This window comes from Orcinus orca, chromosome 6 (assembly GCF_937001465.1).
Source record: "Orcinus orca chromosome 6, mOrcOrc1.1, whole genome shotgun sequence".
Taxonomy (NCBI): Eukaryota; Metazoa; Chordata; class Mammalia; order Artiodactyla; family Delphinidae; genus Orcinus; species Orcinus orca.
Genome location: NC_064564.1, coordinates 7,525,645 through 7,542,683, shown reverse-complemented (window position 1 = coordinate 7,542,683; position 17,039 = coordinate 7,525,645). Strand labels below are relative to the sequence as shown.

General features: G+C 44.8%; 1 protein-coding gene across 3 annotated transcripts in view; it reads right to left on the bottom strand.

The window, feature by feature from the left end:
- Positions 1-13,867, bottom strand: part of CLCN3 (chloride voltage-gated channel 3) — an 83,366-nt gene extending 69,499 nt beyond the window's left edge. Inside the window, exons 1-2 of one of the 3 annotated variants that reach the window (XM_004278668.4) lie at positions 13,439-13,867; positions 1,712-1,887 (exon numbers count right to left, since the gene is read on the bottom strand). In XM_004278668.4, coding sequence (XP_004278716.2) covers positions 1,712-1,871 — 160 coding nt within the window. In that variant the 5' untranslated portion in view covers positions 1,872-1,887; positions 13,439-13,867. The remainder of the gene's footprint in view (positions 1-1,711; positions 1,888-13,438) is intronic. The other 2 variants (XM_033403575.2, XM_004278669.4) reach the window with 2 other exon arrangements.
- Between the last annotated feature and the right edge of the window lie 3,172 nt (positions 13,868-17,039).

The following is a 17,039-nucleotide window of genomic DNA, read 5'->3' as shown; positions in this document are numbered from 1 at the left end:
TAAAATTGACGACACCTTCATCAAAAGATTCCATTAAGAGTGAAAAAGGGGCTTCCCTGGTGGCGCAGTGGTTGAGAGTCCACCTGCCGATGCAGGGGACACGGGTTCGTGCCCCGGTCCGGGAAGATCCCACATGCCGCCGAGCGGCTAAAAAAAGAGTGAAAAGGCATACCACAGAGCAAGAGAAGACATTTGCAATACATAAACCTAACGAAGGACTCAATCAGAATGCATAAAGAACTCTTATAAAATAGGCAAAAAGATTGAACAGGCACTTCAAAAGAGGCTATCTAAAAAGCCAATCAACATACCAAAGGCATTTAAACTCACAGGTCATTAGGCAAACGTAAATTAAAACCAAAATATGAGATTACTGCACCCACAATTAGAATAGCTAAAATTTTAAAAACTGATAACATCAAGTATTGGTGAAGGTGTGAAGCAACCAAAACTCACACACAGCTGACAGAATGTACAGGTTACAACCTGAGATGCGATTCTGAGGTATAAATCCTACAGAATTGTGTACATGATATGCACTAAAATATATGTATATGAAAATTCTCAGCACCATTATTATTAATAGCCAAAATCTAAAAAAAAAAATTTTAATTAAAAAACCTAAATACCCTTTAAAAATATATGATGGGTAGAACAGATAAATTGCAGCATATTTACACAATGGCATACTACACGGCAATGAAAATAAATTTAACTACTGCTATATAAACAAAACAGATGAATCAAGACATAAGTAAATGACACCAGACTCAAAAGAATATATATAGTATTAATCCATTTATATAAAGTTTAAATACCTGCAAAAGTAGTCTGTGGTGATAGAAATCAAAATAATAGTTACCTTTGAAACTGGAAGGGGGAACAAGGGAGGATTCTGGGGGAACCAGTCATGTTTTATTTCTTGATTGAGGTATATAAGTGTGTTCACTTTGTAGAAATTCATTACTTTCCACGCTTGTGATATGATGATTGTTGTGATGGTTAATTTTATGTGTCAACTTGACTGGACTTCAGGATGCCCAGATAGCTGGCAGAACATCATTTCTGGGTGTGTCCGTGAGGGTCTTTCCAGAAGAGATAAGCATTTGAATTGGTAGACTAAAAACTTTGCTCTCTGCTTGATTTGGGATATCTTTCTTCTTCCCTGGGGCATCAGCACTCCTGTGTCTGGGCCTTCGCACTCAGACTGGGATTACGCCACTGGCTGCCCTGGTTCTCAGGCCTTTGGGTCTGGACTGGAACTACACCACCAGCTCTCCCGGGTCCCCAGTTTGCAGATGGCAGACGGTGGGACTTAGCCTTCACAATCACATGAGCCAATCTTTCATAATAAATCTCTTTCTACATGCCTCTCTCTCTCTGTGTATCCCATCAGTTCTGTTCTTCTGACAGCTCCAATTACAGCTGTATACCTCTCTGTACTATGTATACTAAAATTTTAAAGTGTACCCATATACAAGGCTTTCTTTTGGGGTAATGAAAACTAGACACAAATGGTAGTTGCATAACACTGTAAAGGTACTAAATGCCACTGAACTGTACACTCTTAAAATGGTTAAGTTTATGTTACATGAAATACCACAGTGAAAAAGAAAAATAACCCCAAAACTTGACCTCAATAAAACAATGTATATATTTATTAGCAGACATTCATGACTATAAATACTAAGAGTTGTAATGCCAAACTTACCAACTGCCGTGTCACCATCTAACAAGTTGTCATCTTCAGAAGTCTGAAAGTCCATAATCACACCTGCTCCGTCTAAAAGCTCCTCGTCACTACTCGCACTTGTTATACTGTTGTAGCTGTTTCTATAGTAGGCTCTATGAAACAGCTGCTCAGACTCCATTTAGCTGTCTGCTTATCTGAAAAACCAAAGGGGGAAAAATGGCTTTAACATTTTCCCAACATATAATAAAAATCATCTACTTAGGGCTCCCCTGGTGGCGCAGTGGTTGAGAGTCCACCTGCCGATGCAGGGGACACGGGTTTGTGCCCGGGTCCGGGAAGATCCCACATGCTGCGGAGCGGCTGGGCCCGTGAGCCATGGCCGCTAAGCCTGCGCATCCGGAGCCTGTGCTCCGCAACGGGAGCGGCCACAACAGCGAGAGGTTCGCATACCGGAAAAAAAAAAAATCGTCTACTTTAATAAGTCGACGGAAACTTCTGATCTCTGTATTAAAAATATATATATACTAACTTGATTCACTGTAACAATAGCTAACTCTATTGTGTTAAGTCTTTGGGGATCATTTAATAATTCTATTGTCACCAAGAAGCTGTAAAAAGGAATGAAGAATTTCTTCAGGTAGTGGTATAAAACAATCTCCAAGATCAATTGTTAAGTTAAAAGACAAAGTACAGAGAAGGGTTTATAGTACACTACAATATATGTGGGGGGTCCCCCGAAAAAGGGGGGCTGTGGTAGAGGATGAAATACAGTACACAACTGGTTGTGTATGTACAGTCCATCTCCGGAGGGAGTTCCAAGAAAGCTCCCCACAGGGAAAAGGAAAAGTGACTGAAGTACCAGGTCTGAGAGGGAAACTGTATGCCCCTTTTGAATACCTTACCAGATGCAAATACTAATTTTAAAATACTGTCATTTACACATTTTTAAAATTTCATTCTCCTTTCATCATTTTAAAATTTATTTATTTATTTTTGGCTGCGTTGGGTCTTAGTTGCTGCGCACAGGCTTTCTCTAGTTGCGGTGAACGGGGGCTACTCTTCATTGCGGTGCACGGGCTTCTCATTGCCGTGGCTTCTCTTGTTGCGGAGCACGGGCTCTAGGCGCGCAGGCTTCAGTAGTTGTGGCGCATGGGCTCCGTAGTTGTGGCGCACGGGCTTAGTTGCACCGTGGCATGTGGGATCCTCCCAGACCAGGGCTCGAACCCGTGTTCCCTGCATTGGCAGGCAGATTCATTACCACTGCGCCACCAGGGAAGTCCCCATTTTAAAATTTAAACCTTCAGAGCCCATGGTCAAATATCAGCCATGAAAAGTATGAATAATAGGTCACGATTTCTATTTTTTCCCAGCAGATAACAAGTAAGCACACGTTTCACTGTTCTTACTCCATACTTTAAAAACAATGTAACTCCTAAATAGTTTGATGTTTTAAATGCATCCACCTACTTGCTCAACACCCAAATGACAGTTCAACATTAGTGAGCTAGACACCAGCAACAGGCTTGAGAGGTTCGTGTGTGGGACTTGAAAGGTGAAGCCGTAGGAGCGGTCCACCCAGTAAGCCTGGTAAAGCAAGACTTCTTAGCTTTGTCATGATGAGTACACATAGAAAGTAAAGGATGAATGGAGTGACGCGCACTCCAATTCGAGTGCTGAATTCTAGCACTGAAGATTTGAAGGGGTTTAAGATAATCTCTTGTTCTCAGTAAATGTTCCTTCGGCACATGGAAAAACCACCTCAAAGAGCTGCAACGATTAAAAATTATTTGTAGTGAAAAAAAAATTATTTGTAAAGCTTTAACACTTTTTAGAAAAATAAAATACTGATAACTACTTTTAAAAGGTATACTATATAAATTCCCTAACTTAAAGACCACCTGAGAGAAGGTGAAGCTTGAGAGCTCTAGTCTCAGCATCTGGCACAGTGACTGGAACATAATATACAGATAATAGTGGTCAAAATGCCAGACTGTTTTCTCAATCAACCAGGTGAAAAAACAGAAATGAATTCAGTCTTCAATAAACAAATCCTCTCTACAACAGTGTTAATCTGGTCTTGGGAGAATAACCAAAACCTAGCACCTAAGTTACAAAGAAAACATTAAGTATTTACCACTTTGCAATTTTATTAATGTTTTATGATTACCTCCACCAAAGACAGCCTATTATACTGAGACTTGTTAGAATATACTAATTAAAACAAGAGTTTTGGGCTTCCCTGGTGGCGCAGTGGTTGAGAGTCCACCTGCCAATGCAGGGGACACAGGTTCGTGCCCTGGTCCGGGAGGATCCCACATGCTGCAGAGCGGCTGGGCCCGTGGGCCATGGCCACTGGGCCTGCACGTCCGGAGCCTGTGTTCTGCAACGGGAGAGCCCTCAACAGTGAGAGGCCCGCGTACCGCAAAAAAAAAAAAAAAAAAAAAAAAAAAAAAAAGTTTTATTTTAAGGTAAATGTTAAAATAGAATAGTATGAAAATAACTATTTATGCTAAGAACTCTGCAGTATCCATAGAGGTGATCAAATTCAATATTGTGCCTCTTGACTAAATAACTAAAAGGCTTTTAAAAGAAAATAAGGATTAATAGTTCAAGAGTCATTTTAATTTTGATTAGCAAAGCACATATGCTAAGATTTTGCAAAGGACACAGACATTCTATTCTTCACTTCTTTACACGACGGTCACACTAGAAGCGCTTAATACATGTGATAACATACGTCAATGAGCGTTAATTCGCTAGAGGCTATAGAACACTGAGAAATCGCTCTAAAATAAAACTGTCTGTGTCCTAGGCCCTCAATCAGCAAGTTCCAACATAGCTCCTACATTTTATCCCTGAAAGTCCTCAAAAACCACTAGTGATGACTGCTAACTTAATCCTTTCAAAATGTCTAAAAACTTCATATCACGAACACCTCTGAGACATCTAGACTCCATACCTTTCCTTATAACAAGAGCAACCAACTCTGTTCCAAAGGTTTATTGAACTCAGGCCTGCATGGGTTCCTATTTCTATAAATTCAATAACTTAAAAAGAACTATTCTTATTAACCCAGAAACCTGTAGAGCTGACCTGTGTGATCAGCAGCCACTAGTCCTGAAACACGGCTCTAAGGAGAAATACCTACTGCACTTGTAGGACTTCATGACAAAAAAGAATGTCAAGTATTTCATTAAAAATTTCATATTGATTCCATGCTGAAATAACACTTTAGATATACTGGGTTTAATAAAATATATTATTAAAATTAATCTCACCATTTCCTTTTTACCTTTTTAATGTGTATACTAAGAAATTGAAAATTTCACATGTCTCTTGAATTTGCAGCACAACTGTTTATATTGCACAGCACTGCTATAAAATAGTCAAGATTCTATGGTAGCATAAAAGAAATACACAGAAGGAATCTGGACACCAGTGTTAAATCACTCTAGGTTTCAAACTCGATTCCCAGGCTTGACTACAAAAGGCTATTTAAACCATAATACAGCAGCTGAAATTTGGCATATAAAAAATGAAAACAATACTACAAAGTCATTTTTTTCCTTTTAAATTGTCAAAAATATACTTAAAACCATTACAAAACATTATAATAGACACAGCGGCTTGCAAATACATTCTTGCAGAGCTAGGAAGAGTAGAGCTAACCCGTGAAAATCTCTAGGGAGAAGGCCTGGTGCACTGCAGTGCACCCAAATGATCTATGTACAGTCACCCTGACCTCTGTCATCTGATCACACCACAGCCAGCATGGTCTTTTCTAAAAGCAGGTCTGATGGGTCATCTCTGCACATGCCATGGATTTAGGTCTTAATCACTTCTCACCATGCTTAGCAGACAAACTCTTCCACACAGCGCACAGAGCCCATGCAGCCTGGCCTCTGCTGTCTCTCCCGGGGCGAACATCTCCCTCTCAGTCGCACCAGGCCGGCCCCAGCCCCTTCCCTAGGCTTAGCTGCTCCCTGGGCCGGGAACAGACCCTCACCTCCTCATCTAGGTAATGCTCCGAGGCATTCTTCAGCTCTCACCTCAAGCATCCCTTTATTCAGTTAACAAACTCTCAAGCAAGGACTTCCCTGGTGGTGCAGTGGTTAAGAATCCACCTGCCAATGCAGGGGACATGGGTCCGTGCCCTGGTCCGGGAAGATCCCACATGCCATGGAGCAACTAAGCCTGTGAGCCACAGCTACCGAGCCTGCGCTCTAGAGCCCACATGCCACAACTACTGACGCCTGCGCACCTAGAGCCTGTGCTCCGCAACAAGAGAAGCCACCGCAATGAGAAGCCCGTGCACCACAACCAAGAGTAGCCCCTGCTCGCCACAACTAGAGAAAGGCCGCGTGCAGCAACGAAGACCCAACGCAGCCAAAAATAAAAATTAATTAATCAATTTAAAGAAACCCTCTCAAGCAGAGTTTACTATATGTCAGGCACCATCCTAGGCACATTACAAGTTAACTCATTTAAGATTGGTACTAAATACAACCAAAACCCTAAATCTTAGGTGCTGTTATCATCCTTATTTAACAGATGAGGAAACTGAGGCACAAAGAGTTGCAGTAACTGGCCCAAAGTCACGCAGCTGTAAGGAAGCCTTCCTAACCTACCTCCTACCCGGGCCAGGCTTCCCTGACCAGGTCAAATTCTCACTGTGAGTTCTCACACCTCTCCTTGACAGCACTTAGCCCAGGTGTAACGTCACCCCGATTCACGTGATAAGTCCTCCCCTCCGGAGGGTGGCATGAGGCCTGGCTGTGCCCATCTGTACTCAACTCTGCAATGCTTAGCACAGTACCACACACCTACGAGGGGTTCACTTTTTTAAATGAAACTTTTTGTTCCGAGATACTGTGGTCTCACATGTGGCTGTAAATAACAGAGAGCCCCCTATACCCTTGACTCGGTTTCTTCCATGTAACTTCTTGCACAATCATGATATTGACACTGACTGGCACAGAACTTTCCATCACAAGGACCCCTCGTGCTGCCCCTTACAGCCTCACCCACTCTCTTCCAGTCCCCCACCCCTTCCTTAACCCCTGGCAACCCATAATCTGCTTTCTATTTCTAAAACTCTTCCACCTCAACAACGTTGTATAAATGGAATCGTGCAGTCGACCATTTCGGGGATTAGCTCTCTGCACTCAGCGAGACTCTCTGGAGAGCCATCCAGGGGTTGTGTGTCAACAGTTCTTCCCTCTTCGTTGCTAAATAGTGCTCCACGATATGGACACACCACATGTTTGTTTAACCATTCACCCGTGGAAGAATTATCTGCCTCTTTTCTAGGTTTGGGCTATTATAAACAAAGCTGCTATAAATATTCACGTACAGATTTTTTGTGAACTTAAGGCTTCATTTCTCTGGGATAAAAGCTAAGGAGTGCAACAGCTGGGCCATATGGTAACTGCATGGCTGGCTTTTAAAGAAACTGCCAGTTTAACATCCCAACTTTACAGCCCTACCAACAATGTATGGGTGAGCCTGTTTCTCCACATCCTTACCAGCACTTGGTGGTGTCGGTTTCTTTCTTTCTTTCTTTTTTTTAGCCATTCCGATAGGTGTGTAGTGGTATCTCACTGTTCTTTTCATTTGTATTTCCCTAATGGCTGATGACGTTGAACATATTCTTATGTGCTTACTTGCTACCTGCATGTCCTCCTCAGTGAAATGAGTGTTCATATCTTTTGCCGATCTTCTAACTGGATTGTTTTACTGCCCAGTTTCATATTTTAGAATATATATTCTAGATACTAGTCCTTTGTCAGATATGTTGCTTGCAAATATTTTCTCCCACTCTTTAGCTTGGTTTTCTTCCTTTTGATAGGGTCTATCACAGAGCAAAAGCAATTCTGATGAAGTTCAACTTGTCAGTATTTCCCTTAAGGAGCGTGCTTTTGGCGTCAACTCTAGGAAATTTACCTACCAAAGATTTCCTCCTAAATTTTTTCCTAAAATTTTTATAGCCTTACATGTTACATTTATGTCTGTGGTCCATGTTGAGTGAATCTTTGTATAAGTTGTAAGACACAGGTTGAAGTTTGTTTTTGTTTTTGGACGTATGGATATCCAACTGCTCCAATGCCATTTGCCAAAAAAGTTATCTTCCTGGGCTTCCCTGGTAGCGCAGTGGTTGAGAGTCCCCCTGCCAATGCAGGGGACACGGGTTCGTGCCCTGGTCCGGGAAGATCCCACATGCCACAGAGCGGCTGGGCCCGTGAGCCATGGCTGCTGAGCCTGCGCGTCCGGAGCCTGTGCTCCGCAGCAGGAGAGGCCACAATAGTGAGAGTCCCGTGTACCACCAAAAAAAAAAAAAAGTTATCTTCCTTCCACTGAATTGTTTGGGGGTCTCTGTCAAAAATTAGTGGGGCATATTTGTGTGAGTCTATTTCAGACTTCTCTGTTCTGTTTCGTTGATCTGTGTGTCTATACCTAGAGCAGTAAGGACAGTATTGCCTACTGGAGCTCTTGAAATTGGATAGATTGATTTCTCACACTTGGTTCTTATTTTTCAAAATTGTTTTGGTTATTCTAGTTCCTTTGCCTTTCCATATAAATTTTGGAATAGCCTGGTCTATATCTACAGAACCTTGCTGGATCAATTAATGTCTATAGTATGAATGAATAGCAAATGCCTAACGGATGACGGATACATCTGTACTTGGACGTTGCATGGGAACTCGAATTCAACAAGACCTAAGCCAAATACTTATTTGCCCCAAACTTGCTCGTCCTCCCCCTCTCCCTATCTCAGTTTACAGGATCACCATCTACCTAGTAGCCAAAGTCAGTTTGGAGAGTCACTGATTAATGCATTTAACAACCATCTGCTGAGCGCCCAGCATTTGGTCCCTATTCCCAAGGCAGTGAACGTGAAAGACAGACAAACAATGACATATGGTGTGAGAAGCGCCAGAGGAGAAGTATGCTCAAGGTACATGATGACACTGAGCAGGAACAAGCTGCTGCCTGGGAAAGTCTGCAAACACTGAAAGAGGAAATGAGTACTGAAGGATTAGGACGCATCAACTTGGCCAACTATGAGGTGCCAAGTCAATAAAGGAAAAGAAAAAAGTACATGCAAAAACACAGCAGCATAATAAGACCTGCTCGGGTAGCTTATGGAAGAGGCTGGGGCTGGAGAGTAGCCGAGGAGGTGGACGGACGCCAGAGAAAGGCAGGCGCTCCTAGGTCCTGCTGAGGAACTTACTCGTGACAACACGTGAGAAACCATTAAGAGGTTTAAAAGAGAAATCACCTGATCAGATACAAACTTTAACAAGGCAACAGCAGCAGCAGCGTGGAAGGCAGAGGAGAAGGGCAAGAGTGACCCAGGGAGGACTCCAGGAGACCTTGAAGAGCCCTGGACACAGCACAGTGAGGTCACCACCGAACTGAGTCATGGCCACATGAAGAAGTAGGAACGGCTGCGAGGGACATTTAAGAGGCCACGGTAGCTAACAAAACGCGAGGAACATGAAGGAGAAATCTGAGGTATCTGCTCGGTTTCTTACTTGATTGATTCAAAACAGCTGGAAGAAACAAAGTGCAATCTCCAGCAGCTTGTAGGACTCAGAACCAGAGCGTTCTTTCCAACAGCAGGATTACACACCCAGGCTTTAGTCCTATTCCAGGCCAGACTGCAGTGAGGGGATGGCGACCCTGAGCGCACCAGTCTAGCCCCCGAACTGCAGACACTGAGCGGTTCAGCACCAGAACTGGGGGGTGGGGAGCAGAACGAGGGAGACCTGGAACTCAGAGCCTGAGAGAGGCACGCTGCTTCTTCATAGCTTCCAACAAGGTTTTGCCCTCTCATCAAGGGGACTGGGTAGGCCTGAGGACCATGGCTAAGTTGCAAAGGCGTGTCAGTCAGCTATCTTGACAGAACAGCAGGCACAGTCAACCCCAGAGAAAGAAGAAAAGAAAATCCCAAATGTCAGCAGCCAGAGATGAACAAAAGTCTCAAGAGCAGGGCTTCCCTGGTGGCACAGTGGTTAGGAATCTGCCTGCCAATGCAGGGGACACGGGTTCGAGCCCTGGTCCGGGAAGATCCCACATGCCGCGGAGCAACTAAGCCCATGGGCCACAACTACTGAGCCTGTGCTCTAGAATCCGTGAGCCACAACTACTGAGCCCACGTGCCACAACTACTGAAGCCCGCGCGCCTAGAGCCCATGCTCCGCAACAAGAGAAGCCACCACAATAAGAAGCCCGTGCGTTGCAACGAAGACCCAACACAGCCAAAAATTTAAAAACAAACAAAGTCTCAACAGCAATAACCGCGGGGAGGTGGAACTCTGACTGATGTAGCCACTTGGAAGTAAGGAGCTTCCTCACGTAAATATTTCAAGAACTAGGTGTGCGAAAGACTTGTCAAAGATTAAAACGTGACAATGAATTTCAACACCATCACTTACACATTTACTAAAGTTTGTAAAATGGCGACTCGTGTACCAGAAACTGTAAAAAAAATACAGATAAAATTTTTATTTATTAATGGCATCATATCTGTACAGGCCTTACAGCTTTCAATAAACTTCAGCATAAATTACATAATATACTGTCCTCAAAAGGGATATAGTAATTTTTTCCTATAAATTACTATATATCCATATAATGACAGGCAACGCATGACAGATGTCACAGAAGACACTGAAATTGTTACGAGAGCTCGGGGAAAAGATTGCATCCATTTGTAATTGATGATGAGAAGACTTCTTTGGAAGAGACACACTTGAATTGGACCTTAAAAGGTAAGTGGGAGGGATTCTCTAGCAGTCCAGTGGTTAGGACTCGTGCTTTCACTGCCAGGGGTCCAGGCTCAAACTCTGGGAGGAGAATTAAGATCCTGCAAGCACGTGGTGTGGCCAAAAAAAAGGTAAGCGGGATTTTATGGGGCAGGGGTGGGAGAAGAGGTTAGTTCATTGAAGCAACAGTGAAGCATTGGCGTGAATCAAGCCATGGAGCCAAGAAGGTGACAAAGACATTTGGCGATAAGTGAGTGTGTGCAGAGAACACAAGTCCAATGCAAGGTTTCGTGGTCAGATAAGTCTGAGTAATAAAACATACCCTGTGTAGAACTGTAATGGTTAACAGAATAAGAAAGGTTCTTGAGAAAACCTGTAGTAAACATTAACTTCATAAACAAAATTTATTAAAAGTTTCTCAAATTTATTTTACCAGGGAATGACCCCTCTACCCATTATAACATCATGAAACTTAGATCAGAACATCACCATATTAAAAAAGAATTTACCCTAATACAAATTGTCAGTACTTACAAGACATGACAGTAATGAAACGCATTTCTCCCCAAAGTAATATCTCCTGGTATTTTATCCTACTGTCCATTAAGTTAGCTGCATGTCCAAATCGCTGCACCTTAGATATTTCTCTTCAAAAAAGTATTAAATGGATAACCTGCTAAAGAAAGTGGCTTTCTATGCTGAAGAAAATTTCCCAGATTCATAAATATTTTTAGATCCAGTCAAAAGATAACTGCTAGATGATTTTAAAAGGAAAAACACACACACAAATATAAAAGTCAGACTATAACAAGTAAAAGGGTAAACAATCCAACAAAAAGATGCTGTGGAAGACTTAGACTTTGAAAACTAAAGAATTTCCATGACTTTACAAGACAGAAACTGTTCAACTACTCCCCATGAGGGCAAGAAATGTATTTACCTGACATGGTTCCAATCAAAGTTGCAGATCAAATCTCTCTATATTTCAGCAATGCAAATGGGCATTTTCCCCACGTGGGTTCATCTTTCATTTTATATTTAACCTTATACTTAACCGAAGAACACTGATCTTTAAGAATCAAAATGTATCATAGCTACAATGTTTATATACACATGTGAAAGTGCATAATTAAAAAACACAAGAAGAGTTTATTAGAGTAGTGGCATGAGGATTAAAAAAAGATTTTCCAGAGTTTCTGTAATTTTACATTATTTTTATAACTGAAGAATAAATGGACCTGTGCTGCCATCTCTCTCACCCCATCTTTTCTTCCAGCATTTTGTTGAGTCTCGCTCGCAATGAAGTGCAGCCAGTGAGAGCAAGAGCTCTGAAATCACATTGCCAGGCTTCAGTCTCAGTTCTGACACTGACTGAGACCTTGGGCAAATTAATTAAATCCTCTATGCCTCAGTTTCCACAGCTCTATAACGGGAAAAATCAAAGTACCTACTTCAAGGGGTTGGAGTGAGAATTGAGATAATCCACAAAACCACTTAGGAAAGATCCTGAACCATAGAATTCACTCAGTAAATATTAACACATCATATTTTAGATCCCTGCTGAAAGGTTTGACTGGAAACTAAGATGAAAGCTCTACAAAGCAGTGATAGTGGCCAAACCTCACAGGATACTGCTTTGATATCTGACCCACCACAGAGATCAAATCTGGCTTCCTGAGCCATCTGAAAATTATTACCAACATGTCACAACAGTAAATGGAAAGCCTATCATCAACATGACCTGGAAAACAGCCAATTCACTGACATAAAATCCTAACCTCAGCAAATCCTTCCCCTAAACTGTATATATCCAAAACCAGGTTAAATATTGGCATTCCTAATGAGCTATGTATGATTGAAAACACATGCTAAAACACAAGTTCCAACTAAAGTTGTAGGTACTATACATTCATATTGATCTCTTAAAATAATGTGACCTGTTTTTCAAACAAAGATTCAGTCTTTGAAGAGTGTGGGGAGTTAGGTGTGGGAGAGCTGCAATCTGCCTTGGGTTCTTCCAACAGTGGCTGTTCCTATTAACCAGAGGTCATAAAACTGGCTTAACCTGAGTAAATAACTGCAGGGCACACACCTGGTTTTTAAGCCACAGTCTGTAACAAGAAAATCAGCAACAGCACCTTTTAGGATGAAATCAACAACCTACACACGAGCATTTTAACTTCTCTGTGTACTCCCGTGCTACACAGACAGTATTTTCCAGTGACTCACAGAAGCAAGTAAAATTGACTGACATCAGTTAAATTATTTCCATGCCGACCTCATCAAGAAAAGATTCTTCTAAATTAACTCTTGAGAGATGAAAAGTAAAGCATTTCTGGAAAGATTCAACAATCAAAGACAAACCACAGTGACGCTGCTGTAACTGAACTGCATGCTGTAAACTCAAAAAAGTTTATAGTTTGCAGAACTGAACTTTTGAATTACCAAAGAGAAAAAATGGTACCGGTCACTGTTGATTCATTTCTTATTAAAAAAAAAAGAATTTTCTTCCAAAGGAAACACAAATCTCGGTCTCTAATATGCATAAAGTATGTGTAATTATCTTCTAGGTGCTCCGGTTTTGAAATGCTATACAAATAAAGCACATTATATACAATATCGATTTCTGAGTCTAAGGTGGTTTCCGGTCCAAGTCTAAGAACAAAACACAAATGTTACATATACACACAAACTATGTCTTGATATACACATAAATCTAAAGAAAGAGACACTGAACTTTATAGTTGGGCAAATTTCGCAAAAGTAAAACCCACAATTAATCTCTTCCTGGCACCTACGTCCATTCTGCTCACAGGTCTTTCGGCGGTTCCCGAAGGAAGCAGGTGAAAGCTCAGAGAACGCCCGCGGGCCACACCTGCTGCGGGCAGGGTCAGCGTCCCAGGACGGAGAGGCTAGCGGCCCGCCCCTGCCCCGCGGAAGCCACGGCCCCGGACCCCCTGCCGCCGCCGCCACTCACCTCGCCGCTCAGAGACAGACAGCAGCCCCGGGGCCGCGTCCTGCGCCGCCGGCGGGCTCCGCATCTGAGGGCGGCCGGCGCGGCCAGCCCCACCGCGACCGCAACCCACGGGCTCAGCCGGGAGGGAGCCGCATCAAGTTGCAGCCGCCGGCTCCGGGGCCCTGGACTCGACCCGCTGCTGCCCCGAATCAAACACGACCGCCTCCGAGCTCACCTCCCTCTGGAGGGACCGCAGCTGCAGCCATGCTCCAACTCGGGGAGGAACTGGAGCGGCCGGCCACCAGCACCCCTTCTCGGCGCTCGGCCCGACTCCGGCCGCGGGCGACGGGACCGCAGGAAGGACTGCGGCTCGGGACCGTCCCGCCCGACCCACCGACCCCAGGAAGCCGACAGGAGCGGCGCTATCAGGGCCGACAGGTGCGTCGGCGCCTGACGTCACCGCGTAGCCGTGAACGGCCGGTCGGAGCCGCGTAGACGCCCATTGGGCCGTGTGGGAACAGGGGGCGGGACGCGTGGAGGCAGTAGGCGGGACCTTTTGGAGCAGGGGCGGGGCTTGTGGAGGATGGGGAGGGACTTGTGGCGCCAGGGGGCGGGCCGCGTAGGAGCGGTAGGCGGGCCGTTTGTGGATAGTGGGAGGGCCGTGCGAGGCAGTGGGCGGGGCCGTGGCGCCTTGGGGCGGGGCCGGCTAGGGGCGCGACCTTTCCCAGCTGGTGGGTCACGCCCCTCGCGGTGTGGGGGTCCTCGTCTTGGTGACCTCGCGAGAGGACTGAGGTGGCACCGGGCCGCTGTCCCCGAAGGGCACTGCGCGCAGTCCGGCGGATCTCAGGTTCGCGTTCGGCGCCGGCGGGACCTCGGCGTCCAGCAGCGTGGAGACTGGGCTACCGTGGCGGGAGCGTTGATTCCGTGGGCAGCCGGTCTGAGTTTACGCGCGGACCCGGCTCCGCGCCGGCACCCGGTTAGCCTTTATGAATTGTCAAAAATAATGCTTGTTAATTGACTATTTTGGAGAAAACATGTAACCTGAGGACTCGAATGGCAGAGCTGAGTTGATTTCCTTTTGGCAGACAGCTGTGGAACTCCTCAGGCGCGCCAGTGCGGAATCCCAGAGCAGGGAGGGCCGCACAAGGACAGTCCAGGACGCGGCTCTGCGGCGTGGGGACTTCCTGAATCCCACAGGTGACCTCTGACCTGGAGCTGGGGGGGGCGGGGAGGGGATGTCCAACAGCACCTGGTGGAATGAGAGGACGGGGCTCTGCGGCGTGGGGACGTCCTGAATTCCGCAGGTGACCTCTGACCTGGAGCTGGGGGGGCGGGGGGGGCGGGGGGGGATGTCCAACAGCACCTGGTGGCAAGGAAAGGAAGAAGTGTAAAGGCGAATGGTGCCCTGCTGTTACTGGAATGTAGGTGGAAGGGGGGGGATGAGGAGGTGGGTTGTTGATGCAGTTGTATGGAAGAGTTTGTGTTTTATCCCAGATAACTGGGAGTTGTTGAAACGGTTGTGGTTGTTGTTGTTTGAGTAGTTTTTCCTGCACAATTTTTATTATGAAAATTTTCAAACCCAAAATACCTGAGAGTATGAAATGAGTTTATTTCATACTCAAATATGGTTTTTCATTTCTTTAAGGTATATGATAAACACTCTAAAATTTTCGGTCTTAAAAGTCTAAAGTCGGGCTTCCCTGGTGGCACAGTGGTTAAGAACCCGCCTGCCAATGCAGGGGATACGGGTTCGAGCCCTGGTCCGGGAAGATCCCACATGCCGCGGAGCAACTAAGCCCGTGTGCCACAACTACTGAGCCCGTGTGCCACAACTACTGAGTCCGCGTGCCTAGAGCCCGTGCTCCGGAACAAGAGAAGCCACCACAACGAAGAGTAACCCCCGCTCACCGCAAATAGAGAAAGCCCACGCACAGCGATGAAGACCCAATGCAGCCAAAGATAAATAAATGAATAAGATCTTTCTTTTTAAGTCTAACATCAACTTACAGTAGCTGCATGTAACATGGAAATGTTTTAATCATGGGCATGATGGGATCAGTCATCTAGATGCAAAAATCCTGCTGTATTAGCTTCATCTGTATTCGGGTGTAATTTTTTACCCTGAAACTTGTGACAGTCGGAGGCAGACATTATGAAACTCTCCCCAAAGATACTTCAACATGCATCTCAAGAATAACACCTCTCCAACACGATCAAATATCACAGCTAGGAAGTTAACAATAAATCCCTCATATTGTCTGATAACCAGGCTATATTTAAATTTTGCCAATTGTCAACAACAACGAAACATCTTTTGCAGACTTTTTTTTCAAACCAGGATCCAGACAAGTGTCTTTTTTTTTTTTTTTTTTTGGCGGTACGCGGGCCTTTCACTGTTGCGGCCTCTCCCATTGCGGAGCATAGGCTCCAGACGCGCAGGCTCAGCGGCCATGGCTCATGGGCCCAGCCGCTCCGCGGCATGTGGGATCTTCCCGGACCAGGGCACGAACCCGTGTCCTCTGCATTGGCAGGCAGACTCTCAACCACTGCGCCACCAGGGAAGCCCCAGACAAGTTTTAAACGTTGCATTTTGGTTATGTTTCTTACATCTCTTTTATTCTTCAACAGCCCCACCAATTTTTCATAGCAGTGATGTTTTAAAGAGACAAGTTGCCTTGTAGAATGTTGCACGTTGAAGCGTTGTCTTTTAATCGTAAGAGTAATCATGGCTTGTGTAGATTGACTGTGTCCCCAAAGAACCCCCTCCCTCCCCTACCCCATGCTTTATTTGGAAGTAGGGTCTTACAGATGTGATCAAGGAAAGTTATTAGAATGGGCCCTAATTCAACAGGACTGGTGTCCTCAGAAGAGAAGAGACACAAAGACAGACATACAGGAAGATGGCATATGAAAATGGAGGCAGAGACTGGAATGATGCTGTTCAGAGCTAAGGAGTGCCGGGGGCACCAGAAGCTGGAAGAAGTAAGGAAGGATTCTCCCCGAGAGCCCTTCAGGAGAGCAGAACCCTGCTGACACCTTGATTTCAGACTTCTGGCCTCCAGAACTGTGTGAGAATAAATTTCTGTTGTTTTAAGACCCCCAGTTTGGGTACTTTGTATGAAAATATGAAATGCAAGTTGATGTCGTCCTGTACAACTTGACCAACCTTAGTGCCGCTCGCCACAAAAAAATACTAAGTATGTCTTGGATATCTTTCCAGGGACTTTTTAGGCATGTACAAACATATTAGGTACATAAAATGATGGAGGAAACTTTATTCACCAGTAGCCCTGTTAAGAGCCTGGCTTGGCTTAGCCAAACCTTCTGGTAAGTGTTTAGGGTAGGAGACCCTAGATAGGTCTCAGCTGGTTCCTAGAGTCCAGGGAAGCACGTGTAGGGAGAGGAGGCTGTTTTCCTTTGGAGAGGGGAAAGGAGCCCTGTCGACCGGGAGAAGGTGGGGTAAGTGCTGAAGGAGAGTTTGCTGTCGAGTGTTGCACAGCAGGGTGTGCAAGAGAAGCTGCTTTGCCTCCCTACCAAATTGTATCAAACTCTGTATCACACACTAATGCTTTTGATTATGTACACTTTGGGGGCCCTCCAGGAAAACACAAGAGAGTAATGA